Raw genomic sequence first — 25,690 nt, forward strand, 5'->3', positions numbered from 1 at the left:
AGTTTCCGGCTCACGCGCCGTACGGAAGCGTGTTCGGCGCTGGGCTCACGCGCCGTACGGAAGTGTGCTCTGGCGCACCGGAAGCCGCTGGGAGAGAGCGATGGCGGGTTTGACTGTGAGAGACCCTGCGGTGGATCGTTCTCTACGTTCGGTGTTCGGTGAGAGGAATTAGAGGAATTCGGTGGAGCCAAGCATCGGGGAGGGACAGAAAAAGACAGGGATCGGCGAGCAATGCCCCCCTGCACCTCACAAATCTCCGCGGGAGCTGGTAATGGGTCGGGCTTGCAGCTCGACCTGCCTATCCCGTGGGGTGGCCAGCCTGGTGGACTCGTGGGCAAAGTGATGCTCCCCTTCCCCCGAGGTTTCGCAGCCTTTTCACCATGTGGCTGAGGAAGTTAAACCAGCGTTCAGCTTATATGCGTTTCTCTTTTCATGAGCTTCAATTATTATCCAGAAGTGAGGGCTCATGGCAACTGTCCCGTACTACTTCTCACCCCCTGTCCCAGAATACAGATTGTGTGCTGAGGGTATAGATCCTTGTGTCCACTTCCCGCCCTCTCATGAGGGCTTTCATCCTCTGCTTTTTACCCGTTACATTTTAGTTCGTCATTAGTGGTAGCGACTACCCGGCGTCTTAAGGTGGATTGTAAATAAATGAATGAATGAACGACTAAGACCTCATGGAAGAAATTTTAAAGAGGGTGGAGTCTATTCTGAGTAATCTTTTCAACCAAAATAAGTTGTTTATTTTAAAGTATGTGTGGTGATTTTAAAGCATCTTTTGGAAGGAACATGACAAAACAGTTCAGAATAATTTTTTTTTACGGAAGTATAGTTGAGTTACAACAATTTTTAAACATCCTCCAGTACATTCATGGTCATTCTCCTTTGAGTGCATGTATATGTAGAAATACGGACATATGAGCCGGCTTTAAAAATTATAATATTGACATTTTTAGTAGTTATTGATAAGACTTAAACACCTTCAGGTAAATACTAATGCCTAAGTATTTATTTTCACCATAGTTAAGGAAAATCTAACACATGTCAGTTAAGTCTGAGAACTGACACTTAGGAGTGCCTACACCTTTTGTGTTTAGTCTAAGTGGTTTATTTCTCTTGTAAATAAAGTCAGCAGACAGGATTGAAATCTTGTCTAAGGGAGTACCCTGGAACCAGGATTGGAGGAACGCTGTATTTGTAACAACTGTATTTGAACCAGTTGTTAAATTTGCAGTGATATATGTAGATACTTTCTCACTAAAGATCTAGGTTACAAACTCAGAATTTTGATATGTTATCTATTTTCTTCCTTAGTGGGGAACATTCCATATGAGGCTACTGAAGAGCAATTAAAGGACATCTTTTCTGAGGTTGGACCTGTTGTTAGTTTCAGGTGAGATCCCCTTTTACCACTTGGTGGGAGTTTCTTTAAAATCACCACAAATTTGGCCCTTAGTAATAATGGCAAGGCTTTTACTGGTGAGTTTTCACATGCATTCTTCTTGTTTGTTTGTAACAGCTTTATTGAGATGTAATTCACATACCATACAGTTCACATTCATTTTTACTAAAAGATACATATTTTTCACTTAAAAAGATGTGTGAAAAATATTTCAGTGAGACAGAGCGATAAGGTTATTTGTCTTACGGTAGATCAAATTAGAACATGGCAATGTTAGTGGGAACCCTGTGTGTATGTAACATTTGTGCCTGACACTTGGTTCTGCTCTCCAGGTTGGTATATGATAGGGAGACAGGAAAGCCAAAAGGTTATGGCTTCTGTGAATACCAAGACCAGGAGACAGCACTTAGTGCCATGCGAAACCTAAATGGGCGTGAATTCAGTGGGAGAGCACTTCGAGTGGACAATGCTGCCAGCGAAAAGAACAAAGAAGAGCTGAAGAGTGAGTATAAACCCAAGCTGTGTGCAACATGAGTTAGTAAAGATGTAACAATGAAGATTTTCCACTTAATGATATGTTTTAGCATCTGCTGAAATGGTTATCAGCCACACAGCTTCTTTACCTGACCCACCTGAGGTGCCTGTATTAGGGAAGTGTGTATCTTTGAGAAATAAGGTGAAGTTGATTTAAGTCCTTCCATTGCCAAGGAGTTCATTTCCAGTTGAAGATGAGTTACAGGTTTACCACGCCATTAGTTATGTTAACTATGTCTGTCATTAGTGTTTGCCACTCCTGTAATTATGTTGCCAGATCTGTAACTGATGGGGATACTGAGGCATTCTCATGGCTTTTTTCATGAGGTAATAGATCCAGAAATTCCATTTTGAAATTAGAATTTTTTTCTATTTGAAACTTTTGCTTCTGAAATGACTTGTGAAAGGAAATGGATATCCCTAGTCCCTAATTTATGTTAACATTGTTCACCTATACAATCCTGGTCTCAGCTTTCCTTTGAGAGTAGAAAATATACTTTGTCACTTTCCTCCACAGAAATAAAAGACTTGCAAGTCACTTATTTCTTTTCTTTTCTTTTTTAAAAATATTTATTTATTTATTTATTTTTAGTCGTGTTGGGTCTTCGTTGCTGCGCATGGGCTTTCTCCAGTTGCACTGAGCGGGGGCTACTCTTCGTTGCAGTGCACAGGCTTCTCATTGTGGTGGCTTCTCTTGTTGTGGAGCACAGGCTCTAGGCATGTGGGCTTCAGTAGTTGTGGCACGTGGGCTTCAGTAGTTGTGGCACACGGGCTTAGCTGCTCTGTGGCATGTGGGATCTTCCCAGACCAGGGATTGAACCCGTGTCTCCTGCATTGGCAGGCGGATTCTTAACCACTGCGCCACCAGGGAAGTCCTGAAGTCACTTATTTCTAAGCTCCAGAAAATTTAAAGTTATCAACAGGTCATTACAGCAACCCTGGAAAGTAGATACTTGAAATGATTTAGCTCTTTAATTTGCCTCCTTAATGTTATTGTACTTTCTTCCCAATCAGGCCTTGGCACTGGTGCCCCTGTCATTGAGTCACCTTATGGAGAGACCATCAGTCCTGAGGATGCCCCTGAGTCCATTAGCAAAGCAGTTGCCAGTCTTCCACCAGAGCAGATGTTTGAGCTGATGAAACAAATGAAGGTAAGAGGAGGCATTAGGTTATGGAAAATCATAGCATATCAACTCTTCAAGGAGTCATTGATGTTAATGGAAATTAACATTGAGTTAATGGAAATGATTTCCTGAGCTCAAATAGAAAGTGTGCCTGTTGACCAACATTTCTTGCACCTTCAGTATTCCATATGTGCACAGTGTATTGTATATTTTGTACAAAGAGCTTTCCATTTTTTGTACACAAACACACCTACACAATCTGGCAGGGTTTTTGTGGCCCATAGATATCAAATGTAGATGTTAAAATGTGGCTTTTTTCCTAAATGGTGGTATTATGGTATTTGAAATGCCTCTTCCTTCTCTTGCCTGCCATGACCAAGATTTTGTGTGCTATGTAAAAACTGATAATAGCTTTAAAAGCCTCTTGAATATTACATTTCTCAGATGGGAATAGCTCTAAATCACTGTCAGTTTCTGAGTAATAAGTTTTGAACCTGATGATGAATCTGTTTATCTTCACAGCTCTGTGTCCAGAATAGTCCTCAGGAAGCACGAAACATGTTGCTTCAGAACCCTCAACTGGCTTATGCTTTGCTACAAGCCCAGGTAGTGATGAGAATTGTGGATCCAGAAATTGCCTTGGTGAGTGCTTCTGGTTCTTTTATGGAAATGCTAGGGTAAACCTTGAGTGGGGTGGAAACAGACAGCTCATAGATTTGTCATTTCACTTTTTAGAAAATTCTGCACCGCCAGACAAATATCCCAACACTGATTGCAGGCAACCCTCAGACAGTCCACAGCGCCGGACCTGGCTCAGGATCCAATGTGTCGATGAACCAGCAGAATCCTCAGGCCCCTCAGGCCCAGTCTTTGGTAGGACTTTATCCCTTAACATTTTTTAACTGCCTTGAAAATTTCATTTTCATTTTAGGAGGATATATTGGAAGAAGAATGGTGAGCAGCCAGAGATGATAATTTCAGTTTCCAGGCATAAAAGCAGTTAACAGGGTTGCAGAGTACATGACATCTGAATGAATACAGATTTAGTGCCAAGTTTGTAAAACAGAGATCCTTCCTTTATGCCCTTTTTTTATAAGCTGATTTTGTGTGTATGTGCATGTGTGGCACTGTGTTTGGCACTTTGTTATTCCATATACATTATCTCATTTAATACTTAGAGCAGTTGTATGAGGTCGGCACTCTTCACATCTCCATTCTTACTGATGAAGAAAGTAAAGCTTATTTTCCAAGTGTGACACAAAACCCTGAAGCCATGAAAAATTGGTATATTTGAAAACTGAAAAATTTCTGTACAGAAAAAAAGAAATAAACACCAAAGACAAATGACAAATTGGGAAAAAGTATTTGCCACACACGTGATGGACAGCAGGCTGATTACCTAAGGGCCGTTAGTCATATTCAAGAATGTTTATTGCCACATTTTAATAGTGAAAAATTGGAAACATCCTAAATGTACAGCAATGAAAGAATGGAGAAAATGTGGTATATTTATCCAATGAAATACTCTACAACAGTTAAATAAACTACATGTGTCACCATGAATGACTTTCAAAAATGTAGTTTCATATAGCAGTTAAGATGAACTAGGATACATGGTATCAACACAGGTAACTCAAAAACATAATGCCATACAGAAGTGAAAATAAGTGAATGTGGAAATATTTCCAAAATACAGGATGTATGTGTCTGTACATATCCCAAGAACATGTTGAGTGAGTTGCAAAGAATAAGTTTAGTATGTAATGGTTTACATAAAATTTCGAAACATCTATAAGAATTCTTAAGTGGTTGTCTAAGAAGGGGATACAGGATGCAATGGGGAAGACCATACAGGAGATTTCAATTATACATGTGATTTGTTTCCTAAGCTGTATGGTTATTTTATTCTCTATACAACTTAATATGTCTGAAATTTTTCATATTAAAAAACACCTCTTATAAATAAGTAAGAAAATTACCAATAACCCAGTAGAAAACTATGCAATGGACATGAACAGTTCATAAGAATGGAAATACAAATATATATTAAATGTATGAAAAGTATTCCACCTCAAAATAAGATAAATGTGAATGAGTACAATAAGCTATCATTTTTCACCTGTTAGATTGGCAGAGGTAAACAACTTGGATGGCTCATACAAAGTTATGGTTAGGGTCAGCAAACATCTTCTAAATGGCCAAATAGTAAATAATTTTTGGCTTTGCAGGTCGTGGAATTTGTCTTAACTACTCAGCTCTGCCATTGGAGTGTGAAATGAACCACAGACAGTACATAAACAAATGTGCATGATTGTGTTCCAGTGAAACTATTTATGAAACCAAGCAGTGAGCCAGATTTGGCCCATGGGTCATAGTTTACCATCCCCTGCTCTGATTCAATAAATACTTTTTCAGAAATAGAAAGGAAATAAATTAAGGTCCAGAGAGGTTAACTGCTCCAAAAATAACAATCTAAGTGGCAAATCCAGTATCTGAACCTGATTCTGTCTGACATCATAGCCTGTTTTCTCTCAACCACCTCACTATACAGTTTCCTCTTTTCTATTCTAGAGTTTTGTTTGTGTTCTCTGAGAATATATGTGATTTTTAAAACATTTATATATATCTTAGTTTTTATTTTTCTATTCCAAGGGACTGCTCAGTTCTTTTGGGAATGCACAAATGAAAACATAACATTCCCTTTTTCTCCAGGAGCTTTAATGTAGCATTAGAAAAATTTTACATCCCCCTACCAACTAGAATTATTTCTGAGGACAGCGATGAGAAAAGATTGGTCAAAGAAAATTTTCCATCTTAAAAATGTAGACTACCAGCAGTTCTGGTTTTTTTTTTAAAGTCCTCATTTCTTTCTTCTTGCATTCAAGGCATTTTTTAAAAAAACTTTTATGCCAGGCCCTCGTCTCTAAGTCAACAAATAGGTGCTATATATGGCCTCACCACACAGATAAGACTCGTCAATCTCTGCTTTTATAATATGGTCTGTCGTAATCGTGTTCTATGTAACCAGGCTCATTGCATGTATTGCAGCTTCTGTTCAAAGTGTGTTATAAATCTAATGCTGCATGAGTCATGCTGTCAGAAAAGGGTATTTGGTAGAATATTTGGGGGTGTCAATTTGAAGAGTTCTTTAAGGTCATAGACTTTGTGTGTTGAGTCTTCACAGAGGCATATACATACTCTGGTTTTTCTCTTGGTCAGAGTGGAATGCATGTCAATGGCGCACCTCCTCTGATGCAAGCTTCTCTGCAGGCTGGAGTTGCAGCACCAGGGCAGATACCAGCCACTGTAACAGGACCTGGGCCTGGTTCCTTAGCTCCTGGAGGTACGTTTTCATTTAGAATTTTCACCGTTTTGGTATTTTGCTAGAGTTTTGTTATAGCAAATGGCATAGTGTAGCCAAATTATTATGTGGCAATGAGATCTTGATATTAAATTAATGTATAGCTAGGCAGTATATATCCTAGGTGGAAGAAATAGTTGATTTCTCATATACACATCCTATATGTCTGATTATGAGAGCAGAGGAAAGAACAGTAAATTGGAAAAGTACAGTAAAATTCCAAGTTAACGAGGGGAAAAATAGAATGAATGGAAACTAGACCAAGCCAGCAAATACAGAGAAAAGGAAATGACATTGTGAAGTAAGTAATAATAAACATAGAGTTAAGGTAGAAGGAATAAAATCTCATATAGTCATTATTCTGCTAAATGTGAATGGACTGAATTCTCCCACTAAAAGCCAGACTGTCAGATTAGGTTAAAAAATACATGCGGGAAAAAAACCAGAAGCAAAATGCCTGGTCACATTTGTTATTATATGTAACAAACATAACATTGGATTTCATGAAATATAATTAGACCAAACAACAAAAGGAGCAAAGAATTCTAAAAACTAATATGTTCACTAAAATTGTGTATATAGGAATTAATATTATGCTTGTAGCTTTTCGTCATTTAACAATCATAACTTAAAAAGTTATGGGTGAAATAAGTGATTCCTCATATAAAACACCAGTATGAACATATGATGTGTATCAGTATTTAAAGTTTTTTGTACAACAAACTCACTTCTTGTTAATTTATCTAATCTGGGTTAGATTGACTACAACACAACTAATGGGCAATAATTTGGCCTTAAATTGTTCTGGTTTATAGAGAAACCAGTCTAAAGAGCTAAGTTGACAGGGAATGGGAGAAGGGATTTTCAAATAAATTTCAGCAAACTCACGATTTGCACTTATCCTATAGAGTTACCATTAAACTTAAATTATCTTTCATTGAAAGAAATAGATTCTGTGTTTTATACATTTTTTTGTGTTATAGGTACCTAGCTTACCTTAAAATATCAGAAGTTGTAATGTGGTCCTACTACACATGACAAGTGTGCAACCCATGACATATGCAGCTCATTACATGAGTTGAAAAACACCCAAACTGGTCTATACCCTGTTCAGTGAGACAAGTACACGTCATGCACTTGGATGTCACAGCAATGTCAAGTTGCTATAAAAGTGTCTACTCTCCATTTCTGTAGTTAACAGTCACGAACTGTTAACATACAGTGTGGATCATTGTCATCTGTAGACCACACTTTGACAAAAAAATCTGTAGACAAAAAATAAGTAAGGATGTTGAGAAATAAAATAATGGAATCAATAAGCTTGATTTAATATAGAGAGGGAGCCTTATATCTTCTGATTGGAGAATATACTCCCCCCCATTAAAAAACGACCTTGTACTTAGCCCTAAAATAAAAACAAATTTTAAAATGTAGAGATTTTACAGGCTGCATTCTCTGATTATAAGCCAATAAAGTTAGAAATAAATAATTAAAAGGTGACTGGAAAAAACCTTTACTTGTAAAGTTAAGGAACATATTCTTGGTAATCCTTGAATTAAAGAGGAAATAAAAAATTTATAAATTATCTAAAAGACAACAAAAAGTAGTACACTTCATACAAAAAAGTGCAGGAAATAGTGAAAGAAGTACTTAAAAGAAAATGAATACCCTTAAGTGCCTTATTAAAGAATAAAGGAACTCTACTAGTTCTAAAGTATTAGAAAAATAATTTTTTTAAAAAACCAAGGTACCAAGAAGAGGGAATTAATAAATACAAAAGTTGAAAGTAAGTGTAAAAGGAACTTAAATAATTGAATTTTCAAGTGATATTTTTTATGCGTTTGTAGCATTTATAGTTCTGAAGTTATCGAAACTTAAAACTTCACTACAATTTTTGAGATACCCTGTACGAAGCTCTTTGGCAGTTGATGAGAAGGGGGAACAAACTAGTAGAAAAGTAGGCAAAGGAAATGAGTAGGCACTTTATAGAAGAGCACATCATAGAAGAGCAAATCCAAATGGCAACAAAAACATTCATTTATATTCAGGGGATTTCAAATTAAATAATGAGATTTCACTTTACTTAAACCCATCATACTAGCAAAAGTTTCAGAGATGACACTTAATATTGGTGGGGAGAGTGGTAGTATACATTGCTGGTGGAAATGTGAAGTTTTTCAGCCTTTTAAGAAAGTAGTCTCACATTAAAAATTCATATACACTTTGACCCACCAATTCCACTTCTGGGAAGCTAGTCCATATAGATAAAAGTGCCATTATGTGATAGTATAGTATGATAAATTACCTATGTTGCCTTCTGCCATTGCTTTCCTCAGATCCTAAATTTTTGTATTGTTTTGATGAGTGGTCTGAATAAATCATAGAATGTTATGGCTAGAAGAGAGCTTTGAAATCATTTAGACCTCAAATGTTAGTGTGTATTAGCATCACCTGAAGGGCTTATTAAAACACAGATTGCTGGTCTCCACACCCAGACTTTCCAATTCAGCAGGTCTGAGGTAGGGCCCTGAGCTTTGCAGTTCTGACAGGTCTCTGGTGATGCTGACGCTGCTGGTCTGCGGACCACATTCTGAGAAAACACTGTTTAGATAAACTCATTCACTTTACAGATGCGGAAGCCTGAGGGTATGTTAATTTTATCAAATCAGTTGTTCAAAACGACAATTACTTAGTAGCATTGGTAGGGCTAGCAGAGACTCAGGTTCTTAATTCATGGCTCTTTGGTTCCTGGCATGTTAAGTGGGATAAGAGAATGTGACATGTATTGTACTTGGGTATTTTAGGTGAGTATTAATGAACTGCAAACAGTTCAGCTTGTCTTTTCTCCCCACTCGCAGCATATATTGTTCCTTTGAGGAAAACAGAATTATTGCTATGTGGGAAGGACCAGACAAGGACTTATGGTACATGTCTAGTCTTTGTATAGCAATCATACCCCTGCTGGTTAGAGTAGACCTGTCATTCTCAACACTATTAGACCCAGTGGCTCCTTTTTGTAACATATCTTGCAGTGACCCTTTACTATCCTGAAATGAAATGCACAGGTGACATAGCATACTTAACATGGCTTCCAAAAAAAATCAGTATAGTTACCCTAACTATAATATAAAGGAGAAATAAAAGGAAATTAATTTATAGTAAAAGAATATTATAAATACGCAAGTACTCAAGCAAAACTACACTAGAAAACAATAAATAGCAGTCAGATGCTTGCACCAATACTATAAAACTAAAAGACAGACCCAGGTATGTTGTTTTGGCAATTCAGATACCACAAGGACTGTTGACATTGATGATGTGATTTTCTGAATGGTGAAAATGAAAACTCTTGGTAAAGTTCTTAACAAAACAAGATACAATACCCATAATTTACTCAGTAATTGCATTCTTGGAAAATTCAATGTGTGTGTGTGTGTGTGTGTAAAAACTGGGCAAAGAAGCGCTTTGTTTACAAATAAAACAGACAAGTTTTAAGTTCAGATGACTATAAAAAGGTTTCCATTTGTGTGAATGTTTAGCAAGACGTTTGAAAGTTTTGCAAGACAGGGTAATCCTTGATTTTGCGGAACTGTCTCATATGTTGCAGGACATCTAGTATCCCTGTTGGCTTCTCATAAAATGCCAGGCGTGCCCCCACAAATCTTTGTCAAAACTGCAACAGTATACCCACCCATTTACAAAGTACACTGGAAACATTAATGCCTCCTGTGGGAGGAGGTACGTGGGTAAGTGCCGTTGTTCTATATTACAGAACTCCCTGCCAAGGTTTTGGTAACTAGTGAGATTGCGAATTCTTCTTTAACTCACTTTTCTGTCATCAAAGGCTAAAGTACAGTAACAAACTCCATCTTCTGTATAACTGCATTGTTTAGTGGTAGTTATGATCTTCCTTTATAGGTTTCTGCTTGTGGGGCAGAAAGAGGAAATTTGTTAACTCAGCCACTGTCCAGATTTTTTCCCCACTGTCCTAATTTCTGTTTTTCTTTCCTGCCCTTTATCTTCTAGGAGGAATGCAGGCCCAGGTTGGAATGCCAGGAAATGGACCAGTGTCCATGGAGCGGGGACAAGGTAAATAAATATTAATGTCCGATTAATGTGGACTAGACTTGGAAATGTTCTATATCTGCACTATCAGATATGGCAGCCACTAACCACATGTGGCTATTCAAATATTAAATTAATTAAATTGAATTAAATTGAAATTAGGTAAAATGTAAAACTCAGTTCCTCATTCACAGTAGCCACATTCTGAGTGCTCAGTCGCCGCGTGTGGCTAGTGGATACCATACTGGATATTGCAGATATAGAACACTTCCATCATTGCAGAAAATTCTGTTGGGCAGCACTGTCTTGACTTCTAGTGATCCAGAGCCCAGCTCTACAAGAATTGATGATGAAGCAAATGGATCCTTTGTTTCTATTTAATTTATGTCGCCTTTTCCTGATAGTTTAATGCCTCTACTTACATGTTCTCACTCCCTCTATGGAGATCTGAGTAAGGAATTTTAATTATGACCATGTAATATGTGACTGGGTATGTGGAAGACTAAATTTCAACCCCAGAGAAAACTGGGAGGGGGTCAAAGATCTGTGAAGCCTGCTTGGTAAGTGTATGTTATACTGTGGCAGTAACACTGGATACCACAGTGGCAGCCGCTCCAAAATGTCCACGTTATTTCTCTATGTTACTGGAGTTTGAAGAAAAGAAAATGCAGTGATTCGGTTGAAACCAACATCAGGAAGAGAGAGAGTGAGAAAACAGAAGGAACTAACAGTAAAACTGAGTGCATCTTATAGGCCATGCACTTTAATTTTCATAAACAACCTTGTGAGTTAGGTGGCAGCACCTCAGTTTTCAGGTGAAGAGCTGGAAGCTCAGAGTTCTGAGTTACTTCCTCAAGGGGACATGGTAAGTAAATACTGGTATCTGAGTAACGTGGCCTGGGCTTGGTGCATTCATCTTCTTTTCCAGCTAATAAGTGGCAGAGCTAAGATTCCAAAGTCTCTGACTCTGAAATCTATCCTCTTTCTGTCAATCACACTGCTTCTGTTTCCTTCCAATGTCTTCTGTTCTTATTCATTGTGTCCTTGTGATGAGAAAGAACTGCTTTGGACAAGTGTAGGGAAGCTTAAGTTACTTCTTATTAGCATACGGTCTATAAGTAAAACCCATTAAAAAAACTTTTTTAAATTTATTTATTTTGGCCACTCCATGTGGCTTGCAGGATCTTAGTTCCCCAACCAGGGATTGAACCTGGGCCACGGCAATGAAAGTGCTGAGTCCTAACCACTGGACCGCCAGGGAATTCCCCAAAACCCATCTTTTTTTAAGCAAAATACTAAGATATAGGCCTATGCACTATACTCCTTGTCTATGGTTTGTATACTGATATTGGCTGCTTAAGTGACAGAGCTAATAATCTTGTCAGGCAATTGACAGTGGAACAAGCTCTTCGTCCAGACATCTCATCTGAGCAGACCATGCTTTTATGCTGTTGTGCCCCACCCACCTTGGCCGCTATCAGTAGATCGTGTATGTGCCCCAAAGTATTTTTGCAGTAGTGAGAAGGAATTAGAAGTTTCAGTTATACCTCTACCTCTCCCCCAGCCATCAATAAATCAAACTTTGTTTAATACATACTTCCAAAAGACATCTTCCTTCTTGATACAGTTATCTTCACCTTTCTGGGCAAAAGTTAACAAAGGGAAATGACTTGAGTTTTGAAGGTATATCAAGGATGTCTTCATGAAGAGACAAAATGAGACTTTTCTTTTATACTTTTCCTTTAGTACCCAGCAGAGGAAGCAAGAATCTTTCATTTGTACCCAGTTTGTCATTCTTTTCCTGCAATCCATGCTTCTTTTACACATTTGTAATGTTGAAAAGAGACAATGAGATGTTTAAGAAGAGACTTTTTCTTGCCTTCTGCCACCTTTGTTTAGTGTTGGCGCCCTTGTCATCTTATTAGTCTTTATTTGCTGATGTCATGATGTTTGTTTATCAAAAACTTACAGTGGCAGAGTACTTCTTGAGGAGTTAATATTCTCTTTCTTTGTCTAAAGTTCATTCACTGCATTTCCCCATTTGATAGCAGAAATTTTTGTGCTTTAAATTATGACAAAAATAATACTGTGCCACTTCTGTTAATGGGCTTTTCCAGAATAAATCTTGCCTTCCAGATTCAGTGTAATTTCTTTCATTTTTTGCTTATGAAAATATGTTTACCTTCTTTGCCTAACTGGAGTTTCAGAAGCATCCTTTTTATATTTTGTTTCTCTTTTTCATAGTATCATAAGATTTAAGGGGAATCCTAGTAGGAGAGGTGTAAATTGAAAGTGGCTGGTTATTCCTGCCCAGATAAAATCAGTGTCCCACACGTTTTACCTTAGGAAGCAATCTCATCAAAGCAGAACAGTTTCAGATCCCAAAGAAGCTCATATAGTTTAGGAAGATTTTGTAGCCCAGGGCAAGCTAATGAACTCTTGGCTCTTTAACTTATATGTGTAAATCTCCAGTGTCTGTGTGCCTCTGCATGTGTGCACAAGCTATTTTAAGTGTCTGTTCTTTCTCCTTTTGAACTTACTGCTCACCTAGGAACCCTACAGCACTCGCCCGTGGGACCCACCGGGCCTGCATCAATTGAGCGAGTTCAAGGTACCCATTGTATCTGCGGGTTTCCTTTTGCTTGTGGTGTTCAGGGTGGGACGTTGAGAGGTCAAGGGCTGCTTGGCAGTCATCCTCACGTTCGGAACCCAAAAGGGTAGTGTTTTGGGTTTTTTGTTTTTTCATTTTTTCCTTTTGGGGCCACAAGCCTAAGATTGACCTCTTCACACAGGGCAGAGAACATGGATGATATGGGCATCTGTCTGAGGCTGTACTCCCTCCCTACTGGTGTCAGGAGGCTTGGATGGAATAGCAGTCTGTCAGGAGACAGCAGGTTCTTGCAGAGCCATGGCAGTGTTCACATATGCCAAGACCCTACCTCTCTTTTGTGACTCTGGTCCTTGAAGTAAGATTGATTATAAGCAAAGCCAGAAGCCTAAGTTTCTTCAGGTTGCAGTGCTAGGCCTTGGCAGGTTGCTCCCCAGTTTATTCTTTACATAATTCCATCCATACCTCTGACATGGAACAGATTCTGCCTACACCCTGCTTCTGTTCTTGAGCTGCAAGAGAAGTCTGTTGTGGTGAGGTTTCACCCACTCTAAGGGGTCTGAACTATGTTGTCAGTGGTATATAGAGTCATTTCTTCTTGCCTTACATGTCCTTCACAGCAGTACCTCCCCGTTTGTTTCCCTGTCAGTGCCGATGCAAGACCCCAGAGCAGCTATGCAGCGTGGGCCCTTGCCTGCCAACGTCCCAACTCCTCGAGGTCTGTTGGGAGACGCTCCAAATGACCCACGCGGAGGCACTTTACTTTCTGTAACTGGAGAGGTAGAGCCTAGGTAAGCACTGACACAGAAGGAAAAGACTGGAGGAATCAGAATTTCCCCTTGCTTTGAGAACCAAGTCTTTTCATACCAGTTGTGCCTGTTTGCTTACTTCAAAAGATAAATAAATATTCATGGCCACTGTCCAAGATGAAGCACTTCCTGGGCAGAACTATGTAGTTGAGTATGTCATTTTGAACTAACCATTGCTACTCCATCCTCAGAAATTGGAAATTCTAGCACACACGTCTAAACAGGAAAAACTTATATTGCTTATTGTTAGTAGTAATACTAGTAATAGCAATAATAATAATAATTGATATTAGTGGGGATTATGCCTCTCAATCTGCTCTGAGTACTTTACTGAGATCATCTCACTAAATCCACACAACAGCCCTGTGAGATTGATACTGATATCAGTCCCATGTTACAGATGAAGAAACTGAGACTTAGAGAAGTTAAGCAAATGTGCCCAAGATCACACAGCTAATAAATGATAGAGCCTAGATTTGAACCCATACAATAACCCATGTTCTTAAGCACCCTACTGTGTATTCATTATATATAATGGATATCCATTCATTCCTCCTTAATTTGAGTGCCCTGACCAAATACGAAATTCTAGAATACATGGATTTACATCTCAATAGCTTTTCTTTGACCTGTTTTGTGTTATTCTCTTAGCATTTGTAGACTGATGTTTGCATCAGCTCTTTATCTAATTGTACTGATCTTCTGGTTGACACTTTTTTCTTATTGTTTTGTTCTGTTTTGAAATACAACATTTTTTTCTCCGTCTCTAGAGGTTACCTGGGACCACCTCATCAGGGTCCGCCCATGCACCATGTCCCTGGCCATGACAGCCGTGGCCCACCCCCACATGAGATGCGGGGAGGGCCATTAGCTGAGCCCAGACCTCTAATGGCAGAGCCAAGAGGACCCATGCTAGATCAGAGGGGTCCACCATTGGATGGCAGAGGTAAGGGGAAACCACGTCACAAGACTGACTGGTAGTTGTGGGCTCATGATGAACGTGCTGTCTTAGGCTCCAATCTGGGATACAGAATGCTTTATTTGATTGTTGGTTATTCTTGCAGTAAAGGTGGGTAGCTACCCAGTGGTTTTCTTGCAACTGTTTTTATAGGTGGAAGAGATCCCCGAGGCATAGATGCACGAGGGATGGAGGCAAGAGGATTAGATGCTAGAGGATTGGAAGCCCGTGCGATGGAGGCCCGTGCGATGGAGGCTCGTGCAATGGAGGCCCGTGCAATGGAGGCCCGTGCAATGGACGTCAGAGGGATGGAGGCCAGAAACATGGATACAAGGGGCCCAGTCCCAGGCCCTAGAGGCCCTATACCTAGTGGAATCCAGGGTCCCAGTCCAATTAACATGGGGACAGTTGGCCCCCAGGGATCCAGACAGGTATATGTAACACTCACTTCTCACTTCTGTGTGAAATCTTGATCTATTCAGGAATTGATTATTGAGGCTGATTATTACTGCTTTCTGATTTGGGTTATTTTCTCAGCTCTTTGGGGAAGATTAGGATCTCCCTTCCTTTAGTTTCTCTGTTCCTTAGGGTGGTGGTTTTCTGACTACCAGGATTATAGTCCGAAAGTGTAACCTTGTCCCACAATTTCAAATTCCATTCAGAGCAGAATCCCTGATTTTAGGGGATAGAGAGCACATCAGTAGAATCTAGGCATGGATAATTTGAAAAATCTCCCCCAAATGATTCAAATGTATAACCCTAAGAACCACTGCATTAGAGCATATGAAGAGCTATTAGTGGTCATTTAGCTGATCTTAGGTTTGCAGAAATCTATTTTAATTTACTTTCATCACATAGCCTAAAGTGAACAGTGGAGTTGAAAGGCAATTTACTAATGCTTGTCTTAAAAGCTGTGCAACTAAATTCTTATCTCTTCTTTCTCTTTATTTGGCTTTCTCCAGCTACGTGTAATGGTGGTCTATGATTGTCTATGTGTTCTCATCTCCATCCTTTTTACCCTCCAGTTGGTTGTGGGGAGGTAGTACATGTGTATCTTCCCTCTGAGTTTGGTTTGTTTTGTTTTGTTTTTCCGCTAACACCTTCGTTTCACTCTAACCCTTCCACCTTCATTTTTCCTCGATGTGACTTCCTCCTTCCTCTATGTACTTCTTTATCTCTTCTCTCTTCCATATGCTTCTGTGCCTTACTTCCCCTTGTGTGTGTGTGTGTGTGTGTATGCACAAGAGAGAGAACTGTATTGTCAGAGCTGGAATGGAACATGTCAGTCACCCAGTTCTCTCACTTTATAGGTTTGGAAACTGAGACCCAAGAATTCAGGTGACTTATCCAAATTCACACAACTAAAAAGTGGCAGAGCAAGGAATAGAACCCACTATTTTTTCCGCTATGCTACTCTGTCTTGTTATCTGCACGTTGTATATGTGTGTCTATCCCTCCTCTCTAATATGAAATATGAATATGTTGTTTTCTGGTATGTGTAGGAAAAAACTGTTTTCTATTTTTCAAGTTTCACTTTAAAAAAAATGTGTTTGTGGGCTTTGATTTTTATCATACCCTCTATGGTCAGTAGCCTCATAATAAAAATGGGTTTTATGCTTTCAGTCAGTCGTTCAACACATATTTATTGAGCACCTACTATGTACCAGACAGAGCTATAGATACTGGGGATATAGCAGTGTGAACAAAACGAAGTCCTGCCCCCATGGAGCTTATATTCTAGTGGGGAGATAAATAACAAATAACTACATGATGTCCTTATATAGTTCTGTCAATAATTCTTTGGAGAAAGATGTCGAAAATAATGGTTGGAAGACCATGTATCAATAATTTCTTGCTCCTTTATCTGCTAGTACTCGAACTCATTACTCTAATATTACGTTTATTATAGTTTTCATTAGTAGATTCTACAAAGCCAATTAGATCTGAGGTAGAGAAAATAATTTTATCTTCAAACTTTTTAAAAGTTGTTTAATATGTTTACTTATAAATAAATATATAAAATACATTCACTCATGTACAAAAGATACACAGTAAGAACCTCACTTCCTCCTCATACCTGTCTCCCTTGTGACCCCCATCTCCTATAATCACTTTTATTATAATGTATCTTTCTAGCAAATAAGAATATATATTCTTATTTTTGCAAATATGAATATACATGTATTCTTACTTTTTCCTCCTTTTACTGTTCTGCACCTTGTTTTTTAACCTATGTCCTTAACTCATAATTTTAAATCAAATTTTGAAATTAACTTCAGTCCACCTTGTTGGAGACTTGTTGGTAAAAGGCTTATTATTACTAGGGTGATTATATAACTTACTATCCAAACAGGGACACATTTGAGAGTGCTGTTAGTAATTACTGTGGGGCAGAAGCTTAAACTGGGACTGTCTTAGCAAACCTGGATATGTGGTCAGCTGTATTATTACTTGAGAGCCTAGAACAGGCTCATCTGGAAACTTTAAATGGCCATTATTAAATGGTTAGATCACATTACAGTACCTCAAATTAGTATTGACTGAAGCTTCAAAAAGGTTATTCTCATCCATTTTTCAGGTCTGTAACAGCTCATTAAGGTTCAGACTGGTCTCCGGATTCAGTATTGATAAAGAACAGAAAGTGATAATATTCTAGCAATCTGTACAAAGCTGTACTAATGCTTCATGTCTCTGGTGTCTTTGGGAAATTAGTTAATGCATCCAAATGAATGTTCCAGATAATAGAATTATTCAACCAAGTTTTTAAACTATTGTAATGAAAAATCATTTATAAAGTGTACTATACTCCTTCTCTTCTTAAACAGGATACAAAAAATTATTTTGATCATTTTTGATTACTCAGGGTCATCATTAAATGTACCCATTATTGTATAGGCTATGATAGAAAGCATAGCATCTCCTGTTTTGGTTTCTGGTATCCTTCACTGTCAGTTTGTCACCTGGCTCTTCACATTGCTGTCATGATATCTGCTCCTAATGGTTTATCCACATTTCTTTCATGCTTTGCTGCTTCTCATCTGCTGGGGAAGCAGGTAACATGTTTGTTAACAATTTGTATTTAATAAGAGTACCACCTAAGCTCTGGGTGAATGCCTGAATGTGAACATAAATCCAGCATAGGGACCTTTTAACAGTTATTCTAGGTGCTCTGAGGCCTTTTCCTTGGGTTCTGGTTGTCTTCCAAAACATTGAACCCGTCGAAGATCTTAAGTACCAGTAAGCATGATATAACTGCACTTTGTTAACTCAGGTCAGTCGTGTTTCTTGGTCTGTATGTAACAGAAAGCAACTGCTGCATATTCTCTGAGGAAAGTTATAAAAAGCAAATGTTGGGCTAATAGTAGTCCTTTCCCTGGAGGCCTTCGCATCTCCTCTCTGCCTCTGCCCTTATGATCATCTCTGCCTTACTTGTGGCATAGGGCCTGTGTCTGATTGAACTAGAGGTAGGCGGTATCCCTGTGAATGTAGCTTCCCCAGTGGACCAGCATACATTATTCTAGACTCTGTCGGCTTTCGTTTCTGTTTCCACTGTGTGCTAGTTTCTAGAATGCTCTCAGTTTCCGCTGTGCTTATGTGGCTGAATTTTGCTTGATTCGATGGTATCCACTTGTGCCGTGTGATACTTGTTGATGATGCTGGAGCTATTGTAAGAAATTTGTCAACTTGCTAGTTGATCTCTGGCTAAACCCTGCCTTCTGCTGATGCTAACAGTAGGAAATGATCTTCAGAGTCATTAATTTGCTTTTTTAACTCATATCCACAATCAGGTATTTTTTCACATTGCTGTTATTACTGGCTTCTGGTTACCTAAATGAGAAGTACCGAAAATCTCTCTTCATCTCTCTCTGTGCACATAGGTCCCAGTCATGCAGGGAGCGGGCATGCAAGGAGCGAGCATTCAGGGTGGAGGCCAGCCTGGTGGCTTTAGTCCTGGCCAGAACCAAGTCACTCCGCAGGACCATGAGAAGGTAAGTAATGCTGTCCAGCTGCCTCCATATGCACAAGTCTTTTGGAGTCCTCTTTTCACAGTCACCATGTGGAGGTCCTGGGTCTTCAGAGTCCCTTTGGAAATGATGTTTTTACTCTTAGAACTCTTTATGATCTTGTCACCTGAAAATCTGTGGGCTTGGTCCTAAAATTCTTAAATGGATGTATGTGAATGGCAGCTTATCTTACATTTCGACTCATCTGCCAGTAGATTTTTTGTGTGCAGGCCTGATTGACCTGGAAATCCAAATCCCTTTCTTCCTCCCTTTTTTACCTTATCCCTAAAAACAATAGCAGATTCCCCATGAGCATATCTTTCTGTTTCTATATTTGACCATTGTAGGGAGCTCATATCTGATGGAAAAGCTAAAACTTGTGAAAAGGAGAAACTTTTTTTTTTTAATTTATTTTATTTTTGGCTGCATTGGGACTTCGTTGCTGTGCGCGGGCTTTCTCTAGTTGCGCGAGCGAGGGCTACTCTTCGTTGTGGTGCGCGGGCTTCTCATAGCGGTGGCTTCTCTTGTTGCAGAGCACGGGCTCTAGGCACGTGGGCTTCAGTAGTTGTGGCATGCAGGCTCAGTAGTTGTGGCTTGTGGGCTCTAGAGCACAGGCTCAGTAGTTGTGGAGTATGGGCTTAGTTGCTCCATGGCATGTGGGATCTTCCCGGTCCGGGGCTCGAACCCATGGCCCCTGCACTGGCAGGCGGATTCTTAACCACTGTGCCACCAGGGAAGTCCCAGGAGAAACTTTTAAAGCAGGATTAAAAACTGTAGACTTCCCAGGGCTCACAGGTGTCACCTTAGTCTGTAAGAATTTGGGGTTCATGAGGGTGTCTGTTTTGAGTCTTCTGATCTTAGGCATTGTACTTGTGTTTTTCATCGTGCCTTTTCTCACCAGCTGGTTTTGGTTTTTTCTTTGGTTTGGTTTGATTTTTTTTTTTTTTTGGCCTGCTGTTTTTTGTGTGTGAACTATCCTTCCTCTATCCTTCCTTTTTGGACAGAAGCTGGTGGTGTTTTTTTAGCTGCCATCATTAAAACTCACTACCTTTTTTTCCTCTGCACAGGCTGCTTTGATCATGCAGGTTCTTCAACTAACTGCAGACCAGATCGCCATGCTGCCTCCTGAGCAGAGGCAGAGTATCCTGATCTTAAAGGAACAAATACAGAAATCTACTGGAGCGCCTTAAAAGGTGAGCAGACTTACCCTGCCTGAGTCAGACAAGCTCCTCGTGCATTTGGGATATATACTTTCAAGCTTAACCAACAGGACTCTCCAAGGCCTGCACTCCTCTTGGCTAGACCCTTCACCCTTCAGTAGCTCAGTCCCTATCATGACAGGGGAAGGCAATAGGCATTTGTTCAGTTATTGAATGGATTGTAATCTAATTTAACCTTTCTTTCCTAATGACAAAAGTGACGTATGATCAATTTAACCAAATTAATCAAATACAGAAATGTAGAAAGTTCAGGGTAAAAGCTCTGCCCTCTCAATCTCATTCCCTAGACATAACCCCTAAATATAGTTTGATCGTATATTCCTCCAGAATCAGTTGTTATTTTATTCCAAAATAAAATAACATAAATAAAATAAATAAAATATTTCCCCATCAAAATGAAGAAAATACAAACCATTTCAATAAAACGTATAAGCATTCAGTTTCCAGTATTTATTTTACATTGAATACTTTGAGGTTAAACTATTATAGCACATAATTTAAGGTAGTGAATGTCCACCATCGCCATCAGTCCCTGTACATTTTAGAGGTTGCTGTACACTGCTGCCCTTATTTTTCTTGCTCATCCGTCAGGTAAAAAGGAACATAGTCATGTGACCTAAATTGATTACATGTATTGGCGTTTCTTTTTAAAAAATTTTTCCCCAACATCTTGTATTTCATAAACAATTCTGCTTTCTAAGAACAGTTTAAAATGTACATTGTCCCAATATCAGTTGGAATATCACATTTTGAATTTCTGCTTTTTATTCCATCTTTATTATAATTCCCATCCATGTATTATCATATGATATGACAGTGAACTCATTTACACTAACTAGCAGTCTTTACTAAATATATTGTATTTTAATCCATATTTGTAATGTTGTTAAAACATCCAAACTGGAAATGTGCATTATATCTGTATCTAGACTTTAAATGACTGAACTTTAATGGGAAGCTGTTGTAGATGGATGGAGTAGACTTTCAGTATGACCAGCACTTTTAGTCCAGATACCCAAGGCATTCAATTTTCTTCAGTAAAAGTATAGACCATTATAGACCTATAAAAGTATAGACCTGTTATATTCAGAGGAATAGATATATAAAAAAAAACAACTATTCCTCTCTTTTACTTTTCCTAATGTATTTATGCCAGAGAAGGCATTCCCTACAATGTGAGGAAATTATGTTTTGGGATAGTAGAGGTAAAAATGTTTCTGAAAGTTCTTTCATTGTGTATTCTTGCTTATAAGATATCTCATTTTAAAGCCTTGCACATAAACCACAGGGCAAGGTTTTTTGTTTTATCTTTTATTTTGAGATAATTAAAAATTCACAGGAAGTTGGGAAAGTACTACAAAGAACCTCGTGTACCCTTCCCCTAGCTTCCCGCAATGATAACATCTTGGGAAGCTGTTGTACACATACCTTTTTGGTTTATAGTGCAAAAGGAAGAAATTGACTTTGGTACCTTACCGTTAACTAGACTACAGACCTTATTCACCTTTTACCATTTTTACTAAACCTGCATTAATATGTGTGTGTGTGTGTGTATGTGTGTGTGTGTGTACGCACACGTAGTTCTGTGCAGTTCTGTGTGTGTAGTTCTATGCAGGGAAGGTTTTAATGTGTATTTGCTGGTATTTGTGCATACTGTAGCCGAGATGTTGGCTCTCCCTCCGTCCTATACCTTGCTCATTGTGATCCAGCTCTGCTGTCACTGACAGGCTTATGTACCATTACCATCAGGTCAGTGGTTCTCAACCAGAGGCAGTTTTGCCCCCTACACGACATTTGGAAATGTCTGGAGACATTTTTGGTTATCACAGCTTTAGGGGGTATGGTGTGCTACTGGCTTTCAGTGGGTGGAGACCTGAGATACTGCTAAACATCCTGTAATGCACAGGACATCCCCCAATAACAAAGAGTTCTCTGGCCCTAAATGTCAGTAGTGTTGAGGTTGAGAAACTCCGCTGTAAGGGATGATTACTTTGGGGAAGCAAGAGGCAGACACCTTAGGGATCTGTCCCTGGTGATTTGCTCATATGTGTAGCCTCCCTCCCCCACCTTTAAATTTTTTTTTCCTGATGTTTGGGGAAGAGAACTTTGTCTCCACTTCTGATGGCTTTCTCCCAACTTTTCCTTACAGGTTTTCAAAACTACCTGGCGACAAATCTGGAAATTAATTTCATACCTTTGTTGAAATGTTGCAAAAAGATGGATACTTCATCCTAACCCTTGAATGACTCAAATTGGTGCCAGGTGGAGGACTCCCATCACCTTCTCTCAGAACAAAATCGGTTCATTCTGTTGTCTTAGTTTGTATGTTTTCTGTGACTTGAAATAAACTTTGAACACAATTTTAGTATACTGCAAATTGATATACCTGACCTTTTTGCTTTTAAAAGGGTGAAACCTTAACATGTGTTTTCTACCCTTACTGCAGTATTGTACTTTAATATTATGTTGCCATAGCTCTGTTTTTCCTTTTAAGTTAACCATTTATTCTTCTTGATGATATTTGAGAATTTCTCAGAAACAGTGTTTTCTGGAACTTAGTTTTTGCTTAGTTTGCTTCCAACAGGAATAATATTTGCCCTTTGAGAGCGTGCTAGAACTTCTGAGTCTACTGGGAGACAATAGCATGTGCTTAGAGCTGTAAAATGGTCAGAAGGCCAACAATGCAAAGAGCCTACCTAGGAGAGCAGTGTATTTAGTTTAGAAAAATCCAAGTATCAAAATGTATTTTTTGGTCAGTACCAAGTCTATTCACACGCATAGTTCAGAGTTAAGACAAAGATGATGTATGATCACTGGTTTGAGTGTGTCAACAACACAAGAGACTGTTGACATTTTCTTGTCTGTTTTAAAACTCTTCAGTCTGGGTAGTCAACCTTAAAAGTTAAGAAAGCCACTAATTTTTCACATGTTCAAGGTGAAATAAACACTGAACAGAAATCAAACAAAATACATTTCATCCTGCCTTCTAAATAATTACTAACCTACAGCCCTACCCAGTAACCAAATTTATTCTAGGAAACTAAAACATAGAAACTCTAAAACTTTTACATTTTTCTCATTTATTTTAAGAGGACCAAATGTAGAGCATAAGCTGTCAGATTGCCCATTAGGCCTGCCCCTGCCTGCTTCCTTTCAAATAGGTGTGAACATAATCAGTGCCACTGGCTCTAACCTATTGCTCTTCCAGCCTAGTATTCTCTCTCTCATAGTGGCATTAAGGAGAAACATGATTTCTCTCCATCAGGCCAACCTCAAGAGGTTAAGAGGTGCCTTAATAATTAGTAAAGTTCCACTGGAACTACTCCTGAGCCTATTTATGTTCTCAGAGTCCTAGCCTCTGGGTTAGGATTATGGTCAAGTGAATTAAAAGCCTGCCATAGGCTTAGAGAATGTAATAGCATATTGCTTACCTGTGAAGCAAAAGAATGCAAAGATAATCAACTTTATGAGAGACATTAAAATTGAGGGATTTTCTACTCTGATATATAAACATTTACTGCAACAAAAATTTGCTGAATAAGATACTTGATATTACAACCTAGGAAGAAAAACTTGCTCAAAACAGCTGAGGAGCTTTCTGGGTATCTTGCTCATCCCCAGTTCAGGCTTAGATGTTGATTATGTGTAGGATTTATTATCATTACCTTTTCTGCCTACTTCCATGAATATTCTAGGCCTTGATATGTTGTTGATTTTAGCAGCAGTCATATCTTGAAGTGTCAATATATTTAGACATTAAGACTAAGAGTACAGCCTTTCTCCTTAGGAACTCATTATAAGTTTCAAGAACACTAAGATTCCAAATCAGACTCACTGAAGATCAAACTATAATTTGGTCAGCAGTTGTCTAGTAGGAACCATATCATCAAGGTTCCATTGTGCATGTTCCTAAAGCCTTATTAAATTTAAATTAGCTGAAATCCGGGAAATTGGTAACAGCAGGGGTATCCCAATCTATTCCCATGGAAACATCCATTAGTATTTTTTCCTGATGTCCAGTTAATAAATGAAACACAATTAGCTACCATGAGTCCATGACCTACCTTTATTTTGTTCAAACTAGTGACTGAAAAAATTGGTTTTACTAATCTTTCAAGTCATGTAGGTTTCTGGATAATTAGAAACAGTCATTTATTCATTTTTGCTCACTTAATGGTAGAGAAATAGGTGCTATAATGTTGATTCAGTAAAAACATTCTTGTAAATCCAGTGATTTGAATTGTCTTTGGGCACAACAAAATGTGGATTATTTTTCCTCTTGTAAGGACCCCGATCTTCTTTCCTTCTACTGTTTCACTGTGACTACTGACATCCCAGAGCCAGGTGGATGGAAGAAATAAAAAGCATTTCGATAGGAGAAAGAAAAGGCATTTTGCTGATGTCATTAGGTGAATGATTCCTTAATGAATAGGTACGTACGAGCCAAAAAAATGTGTTGTCAAAATTTTAAATTATCTTTTTTGAAGACTAGACATTAACAAACCCCCTTGATAAAAATGGCAATAAAGAGTCCTTGTTGACTAAATAATCATCCTAAGATGGAGTTCAGGTTTTCACAATTATTTCCAACAGAACAATGCAAGCTAATGACAACATAACTGACTTTCAATTATAATACAATTTCAGTTACGATTAGCATACTTTCAAGATTTTCTTCCCCAAATGGAGAGCCTAGGTAAAGTAACAAAAGATTTATTCATTAAGCAAAGAAGAAAATCCTTCATTTTTTGACAAGCAAAAATAAGTAAAGCATAAATTGCTGTTCACACTGGATAAGACCATGTTTAGCAGTAAGAATGTACATAGTGTTATATAGGGATTGGGTTCTTGGTAATTCTATGTTCGTTGTTTTACTATTTATGCTTATTATTATGTTTTGTCGTTAATTCTTTAATAAATTTTTATTTTAAAAAATCACCCTACTTAGAAATCTTCTTTGCGGGTGGGAGGGAGAGGAGAATGTGACCCAGAGTCCAGGAGACAGTAACACTTGGAATCAACAAAATCACCTGGGGTTAAATTGTGTAACTGTCAACCACGTCTCCTATCAAGCCTTGCTTCAATCATGGCATTCCAGAAGGATTTACAGTTGTTTTCCCAAGAAAGGATCCATGGGCTTTGCAGTTATTGTGACTTCTGAAGTTCTTAGGTCCATGAAGCTCAGTGATGACAGAAGTTGAGCCCAATCAAAAAAGAATACCAGGGAGTCAAGGCTTGAAAGAAACATGTTACTGTCCTTAAGTGGTTGCCCAAACCTGACCAGACCGAGTAAATTGTTGAAGATACAGAGGCTAAATGCAGATTACCATCCTTATTCTTATAATTCAGAAATTTTCATTGTTGAAGTAGAATTGAACCTTCCTAGGATCCAGGCTGGAGTACTGATGACAGCATTTGCGCAGGCTCTTTGCCAAAGTCTGAGGACCACATAGGAAGACTCCCACCGCCGACCTGCAAGAATAGAATGGTAGCCAGAGTTAGAATGCAGCAAAGGCTGCTGACAATGTTTGTGGGAATGGTTTCCGCCTCTGCTAGGCCTCCACTACTCCCAACAACCTTACATAAAAATTCAGTTATTGAC

At 38.7% G+C, this 25,690-nt stretch overlaps 2 protein-coding genes across 4 annotated transcripts in view; one reads left to right on the forward strand and one right to left on the reverse strand.

Moving 5' to 3' along the window:
* On the forward strand, window positions 1–25,026 carry CSTF2 (cleavage stimulation factor subunit 2). 3 transcript variants are annotated; one of them, XM_082377237.1, is made up of 15 exons: window positions 1–158; window positions 1,318–1,396; window positions 1,738–1,907; window positions 2,954–3,090; window positions 3,586–3,705; window positions 3,799–3,936; window positions 6,283–6,406; window positions 10,451–10,513; window positions 13,041–13,100; window positions 13,747–13,888; window positions 14,677–14,852; window positions 15,018–15,295; window positions 18,743–18,853; window positions 19,936–20,061; window positions 22,238–25,026. In XM_082377237.1, exons 1-14 carry the CDS (start codon window positions 101–103, stop codon window positions 20,056–20,058), a joined length of 1,779 nt encoding a protein of 592 aa, XP_082233363.1. In that variant the 5' UTR covers window positions 1–100; the 3' UTR covers window positions 20,059–20,061; window positions 22,238–25,026. The 3 variants fall into 3 exon arrangements, with proteins under 3 accessions (XP_082233363.1, XP_082233365.1, XP_082233364.1); XM_082377238.1 differs by having other exon boundaries at window positions 157–268; XM_082377239.1 differs by lacking the exon at window positions 13,041–13,100.
* Window positions 24,137–25,690, reverse strand: part of NOX1 (NADPH oxidase 1) — a 34,829-nt gene continuing 33,275 nt past the window's right edge. Inside the window, 1 exon segment of the mRNA XM_082377652.1 lies at window positions 24,137–25,560. Within this exon segment, the coding sequence (XP_082233778.1) occupies window positions 25,434–25,560 (127 nt within the window). The 3' untranslated portion in view covers window positions 24,137–25,433.

This window comes from Balaenoptera borealis (genome assembly GCF_965194805.1).
Source record: "Balaenoptera borealis genome assembly, chromosome: X".
Lineage (NCBI taxonomy): Eukaryota > Metazoa > Chordata > Mammalia > Artiodactyla > Balaenopteridae > Balaenoptera > Balaenoptera borealis.

Excerpts from the sequence above, each read along its gene's own strand:
- CSTF2 (XM_082377237.1), top strand. The coding sequence starts at position 101 with ATGGCGGGTTTGACTGTGAGAGACCCTGCGGTGGATCGTTCTCTACGT. Across the intron at positions 159-1,317 it reads TTCTCTACGTTCGGTGTTCG|TGGGGAACATTCCATATGAG; the intron begins GTGAGAGGAATT and ends TTTCTTCCTTAG. Across the intron at positions 3,091-3,585 it reads AGCTGATGAAACAAATGAAG|CTCTGTGTCCAGAATAGTCC; the intron begins GTAAGAGGAGGC and ends TTATCTTCACAG.